At 40.2% G+C, this 6,000-nt stretch overlaps 1 protein-coding gene across 1 annotated transcript in view; it reads left to right on the forward strand.

The window, feature by feature from the left end:
- The window catches only part of AKIRIN2 (akirin 2), a 28,201-nt gene extending 22,992 nt beyond the window's left edge, over nucleotides 1–5,209 (forward strand). The window contains exons 3-5 of the mRNA XM_023205262.2: nucleotides 2,397–2,546; nucleotides 4,133–4,204; nucleotides 4,458–5,209. Coding sequence (XP_023061030.1) covers nucleotides 2,397–2,546; nucleotides 4,133–4,204; nucleotides 4,458–4,468 — 233 coding nt within the window. The 3' untranslated portion in view covers nucleotides 4,469–5,209. The remainder of the gene's footprint in view (nucleotides 1–2,396; nucleotides 2,547–4,132; nucleotides 4,205–4,457) is intronic.
- The last annotated feature ends 791 nt before the right edge of the window (nucleotides 5,210–6,000 follow it).

Consider the following 6,000-nt stretch of genomic DNA (forward strand, 5'->3'; position numbering starts at 1 on the left):
TGTGCTTTGTTATTGTGATGTGCGCAGTTCTAATAAGCATAGTTAACTAGCTCCTGCCATGCTGGTTATAAGCAGCATTAAGTTAAGAGAGTAATATTGGTGGTACCAGGGCAAATTCACAGAGCGAGATGAAGAAACAATTGGTAACAAATGAGTGGTGCACTTGAATATGAATGAAATACTTCTAGCAGTATTACAATAGATGTTATTACTACAAAATATTTTCTCTTTTATAAAAAAATACTAATAGGTATAAAAATGCTGAAGGAATATTCTTGCCAATTTACTAATGAAATTGACAGACACTGATGTTGCAGCTGCTTTGGGATTCTTAGTGTGATGATAGTGTAGTTCTATGATATTATAGAGTTTTGAGCATAGCATTATCAGCTCAATGCTGGAGCTTATTTTTCCATGCGAATTGTTGTTAACTGAATGGTAGTAGTCAATGTGTTCAAACACCTTTAGAATCATTTATGCTTCTCCAGCAAAGTAGATTCCAGAACGTCTTTTTTGTTTCATTTTGTTTTTGAGACAGGGTCTCACTCCGTTGCCCAGGCTGGAGTGCAGTGGTGAGATCTTGGCTCACTGCAACCTCTACGTCAGCCTACCCTGTAGCTAGGAACAGGCACATGCCACCACTCCCAGCCAATCTTTGTATTTTTACTAGAGACATGGTTTGCCATGTTGTGCAGGCTGGCCTTGAGCTCAAGGGTTCCACCTGCTTCAGCCTCCCAGAAAGTGCTGGGATTATAGGTATGAGCCACCATACCCAGCTAGATTCCAGAATGTTTTTTAATCTTTTTAAAAAAGGGTTCATGCTGTACCTTCTTTTTTTAAACATAAAGGTTTTATTGTGCCAACATGAAATTTCTTTTTTTTTTTTTTTGAGATGGAGTTTCCCTCTTGTTGCCTAGGCTGGAGTGCAATGGCATGATCTTGGCTCACTGTAACCTCCGCCTCCTGGGTTCAAGTGATTCTCCTGCCTCAGCCTCCCGAGTAGCTGGGATTACAGGCATCCGCCACCACGCCCAGCTAATTTTGTATTTTAAGAGCCAGAAGCTTTTTTTTTTTTTTTTTTTGAGGCAGAGTCTCACTCTGTCACCCAGGCTGGAGTACAGTGGCCGGATCTCAGCTCACTGCAAGCTCCGCCTCCCGGGTTTACGCCATTCTCCTGCCTCAGCCTCCCGGGTAGCTGGGACTACAGGCGCCCGCCACCTCGCCCGGCTAGTTTTTTGAATTTTTTAGTAGAGACGGAGTTTCACTGTGTTAGCCAGGATGGTCTCGATCTCCTGACCTCGTGATCCGCCCGTCTCGGCCTCCCAAAGTGCTGGGATTACAGGCTTGAGCCACTGCGCCCGGCCCTAATTTTGTATTTTTAGTAGAGACGAAGTTTCTCCACGTTGGTCAGGCTGGTCTTGAACTTCTGACCTCAGGTGATCCGCCCGCCTCAGCCTCCCAAAGTGCTGGTATTACGGGCGTGAGCCACCATGCCCAGCCTATTTTCTTTTTTAATAAAGGAAAACCCCTTTCTAAAGGTGTGAAATGATGGTAGAATAATTTACCAGTTCATTGTGTGTGGGCTGTTAAGATATTAATGGTATGGCTTTGAAGACTACTAAGTGTCTTTTTACTGGCATAATGATTTGTTATTCTGGGACTAAATACATTAAGTTTAGACCTGAGGTGTTCTTTATTCCTGGCGTAGGAAAGTTTAGTCACTAAAATACTTCATGGTATGGTATTTTCCAGAAAGGAGATAAGAAGTTTTGTAATGGGACCCATCATTGTAATGTTTGTTTTTCTCTTTTTTAAATTTAGTTTTTAATTTTTTGTTTTTGTTTTTTTGAGATGGAGTTTTGCTCTTTTTGCCCAGGCTGGAGTGCAGTGGCAAGATCTCGGCTCACTGCAACCTCTGCCTCCTGGGTTCAAGCAATTCTCCTGCCTCAGCCTCCCCAGTAGCTGGGATTACAGGTGCCCACCATCATGCCTGGCTGATTTTTTTTGTATTTGTAGTAGAGACAGGGTTTCACCATGTTGGCCAGGCTGGTTTCAAACTCCTGACCTCAGGTGATCTGCCCGCCTCGGCCTCCCAAAGTGTTGGGATTACAGGCATGAGTACCACACCCAGCCTTTCTTATGTCTTAAAGGTTTTTCTACTCATCTTTAGACTTTTTTTTATCTTGATTACATCTTGCCGTGTTTTTCCAGTGTCACCGGCTGATGGAATTATTATTTTGGTTGTTTTAAGACTTGTGAAATGCTGTGCTTAAAATCTGATTTTAAAATGCTTTTATATCAAGATTGAAGAGATCCAAATGAAACCTCTTCATTTAGAAACTGCTTTCTATCATGGCTCTAAACCAGGTGCTATTTTTTGTCCTCATTGTACATAGGGTCTTCATCTGCAGCATCCTCACCATTAAAAAAAGAACAGCCCTTATTTACTCTACGGCAGGTTGGGATGATCTGTGAACGTTTGTTGAAAGAACGTGAAGAGAAAGTTCGAGAAGAATATGAAGAAATATTGAACACAAAACTTGCAGGTATGAGGTGTGTTTATTAGAGTTTCCGAGGAACTCAGTTGTACAAAATGCATTATTTTCCACGTGTGCTTTAATTTCACTTTCTATACACTAGTGCAGTATATTCTCTGAGAACTAGAAAATTTCCGTTCAGGAAAGGAAATTAACCTTATGGCTCATGGCCCGCCTTGGTAACCTCAGGAAAAGACTATTGGCTAGCCATGTAGATCAGCAGGAGTATTAGTATGTACCTGTACTAAAAAAGGATGTTAGTTGTTTACCTCAATTTGGTTGTGGATTTTTTGACTTCATATTTTTCATAACTTTGCCATCAATCTAGACATTTAAAATATCTAATTGGCTGTCACTGTGTAAGTCATTTGAGTATCAAACTGCAGTCCTGTTTTAATTATCAGAAGAAATCAGTAAAATTTGATAATTTAAGTACAGTAAATAAAATTTATTATGTATGGTAACATAAATAGAATGTTTAGCCACAGATTTACTGTTTATATAGATAAGTAAGCTTTTTGATTCTTAAGGAATTAATGTAGAGGTGTTAATGTAGAGAAGAGAATTTGCTTAGATATATAACAGCTTTTTCTGTGATAACTTGATCAGGTTTTAGGTAGTTTTTTGTTGTTAGCTTTTGTTATCCTATTCTCATTGCAGTCAGTTGCCATTCATAGCCCACATACAATAACTTTCAGAGTAGAAGGGTAAAAACCTATTGAAAGCCCTTTGTTTTTTTTTTTTGAGACGGAGTCTCACTCTCACCCAGGCTGGAGTGCAGTGGCAGTGTTGGCCCACTGCCAGCTCCGCCTTTCAGGTTCACACCATTCTCCTGCCTCAGCCTCCCGTGTAGCTGGGACTCCAGGCACCCGCCACCACGCCTGGCTAATTTTTTTGTACTTTTAGTAGAGACAGGGTTTCACCGTGTTAGCCAGGATGGTCTTGATATCCTGACCTCATGATCTGCCCGCCTCGGCCTCCCAAAGTGCTGGGATTACAGGCGTGAGCCACCGCGCCTGGCCAATGTTTTTGTTTTTGTTTTTTTTTTAAAGATGGAGTCTCGCTCTGTCGCCCAGGCTGGAGTGCAATGGCACGATCTCAGCTTACTGCAACCTCTGCCTCCCGGGCTTAAGCGATTCTCCTGCCTTAGCCTCCCGAGTAGCTGGGACTACAGGTATGTGCCACCATGCCCAGCTAATTTTTTTTTTTTTTTTTTGTATTAGTCGAGACGGGGTTTCACCATGTTAGCCAGGATGGTCTCAGTCCCTTGACCTTATGATTCGCCCGCCTCGGCCTCCCAAAGTGCTGGGATTACAGGCGTGAGCCACTGAGTCCGGCCATGTTTTTAATTGTTAGGAAATAATAAATCTCACCTATTCTTTGTGTCAGGTCATGTGATCGGACTAAAACCTAGGTTTCTTGACTGATAAGCTCCATGCTGTTTTTATTTGATACACTATTAGTACTACCGAGGTTATGTAAGTGATTGTCAACTTAGAATTGTTTTACTATACATTTTGTAATTTCAGTTTATCTGGCTCTTAATATTAAGGCATTTTACAAATCATGTAATTGATATGTACCTTGATTTATAGAACAATATGATGCGTTTGTGAAGTTTACGCATGATCAAATAATGCGACGATATGGAGAACAGCCTGCTAGTTGTAAGTATTTCACCTTTGAAGTTATAAACTCAAAATAAGCCTATCTTTTAAGGAGAAGACATTATAATTATTTTCATACTCAAAAAGAGAATTTAACAAAATTACTGAGACTGTATGGAGGAAATAGGCAGTATAACTTTGCAAGCCGTTTGGTTACTTAAATACCTAGGGGCAATACTGGGAATCAACGTCTAGTATTTGTTTGGATTTTGACCCGTATTTTGCACTAATTTTTCCTTTTCTCACCCTTTAGATGTTTCATGAATCACGTATCCTGCATTTGTGGGCTGCCTTGTTCCTTGTTGAGTTGTTGCAAGAGGTCCCATTTATGACATGCAGCAATGCCAATACCCCTTCTGTGAATACAGGTTATTTCAAGCTTTCGTCAGTGGCAACCACTCTTAGGCAGCAGCAACTGGTTTTGGAAATTTCCCTGATGTCAGTACCACCTGGATGTGGACCTTTGCTACCTGTATTAATACCAGTGGCCTCATTTTGCTGTATCATTACAATTTGGCTTCTTATATTAATGTTTGAAAAGGATTAAAGCTGGTATTCTAGAACATGCCCTTCACTGGTTGTGTAAATAAAACTGTAGAATGACACTTCAGATGAAGTTAGTGTGATTTTAATTGTGCACTACAACCAAGCTGTAACCAGTTACTAATTTTAGAATGTAATCCCAGGACAATATTAAGCAAATAGCCTGCAGTGCTTCCTGTGAAATAGTGAAGGAGGAGGGCATTTCTGTATTCCAGGACTTTTTGGGGTTTCAGAATGGGTTTATATGATTTTTTTTTTTTGGTAGTTTTATTTATTCTATCAGTCTTTTTAACAAATGTTTATTGCTGCATTTTTTTTTTTTTTTCCCAGTGTATCATTGTTTTATTGCCCTTGTAGTACTGGAATTTAGTTGGAAGAATAAAACATTTACTTCTATTCTGCTTGTTTCTTAATGTACAGATGGGGGTAGTATTTGAATAAAGGCGGTGTTTTAAAACGTAAGCATTTTCCAGGAATCAATGAAGTTAATTTTCTAAGATTGTAGTGCTATTTCAAAAAGCAGTTCTGATTCTAAATTCCTTCTGTAACTTACTGCCTGATAGGATGTTACAGGTATCTTAACTGCTATAGAATTACCTCAGATATCAGTAGAATCCAGTTTTTCCTTTAAGGACTTGATACGCAAAAGCATGATTTCAGCAAATTTGACTCCCTTTCCATACATGGTTTCCAGACACAGCTTTCTTACAAGGAAGCGAGCAAAAAAATGCTTCAGTGAATTCTTTTGTTGAATTCTAATAGCATATTTCCAAAATTTAAGACAATCTTAAATACACATTTATAATTGATCAAGTTAGTAGAAGAAAAAGGATTTTTGTTTTTTTTTTTTTGATACGGAGTTTTGCTCTTATCACCCAGACTGGAGTGCAATGGCGCAATCTCAGCTCACTGCAACCTCCGCCTCCCAGGTTCAAGCGATTCTCCTGCCTCAGCCTCCTGAGTTGCTGGGATTATAGGAATGGGCCATCACGCCCAGCTAATTTTTTGTATTTTTAGTAGAGATGGGGCTTCACCATTTTGGCTGGGCTGGTCTCGAACTCCTGACCTCAGTTGATCCGCCCATCTCAGCCTCCCAAAGTGCTGGGATTACAGGCGTGAAACACTGCGCCCGGCCGGATCTTTTTTTTCTTTTTAGCTTTGGTAATTACATTTCACCAATTCCATGGTTTCACAAGGTGCCCAGGCAATTTATATGCCAATTAGTGATTGAGAAACATTGGTATAGCACAGGG

The sequence above is a fragment of the Piliocolobus tephrosceles genome, chromosome 5, assembly GCF_002776525.5.
Source record: "Piliocolobus tephrosceles isolate RC106 chromosome 5, ASM277652v3, whole genome shotgun sequence".
In the NCBI taxonomy this organism is placed as follows: domain Eukaryota; kingdom Metazoa; phylum Chordata; class Mammalia; order Primates; family Cercopithecidae; genus Piliocolobus; species Piliocolobus tephrosceles.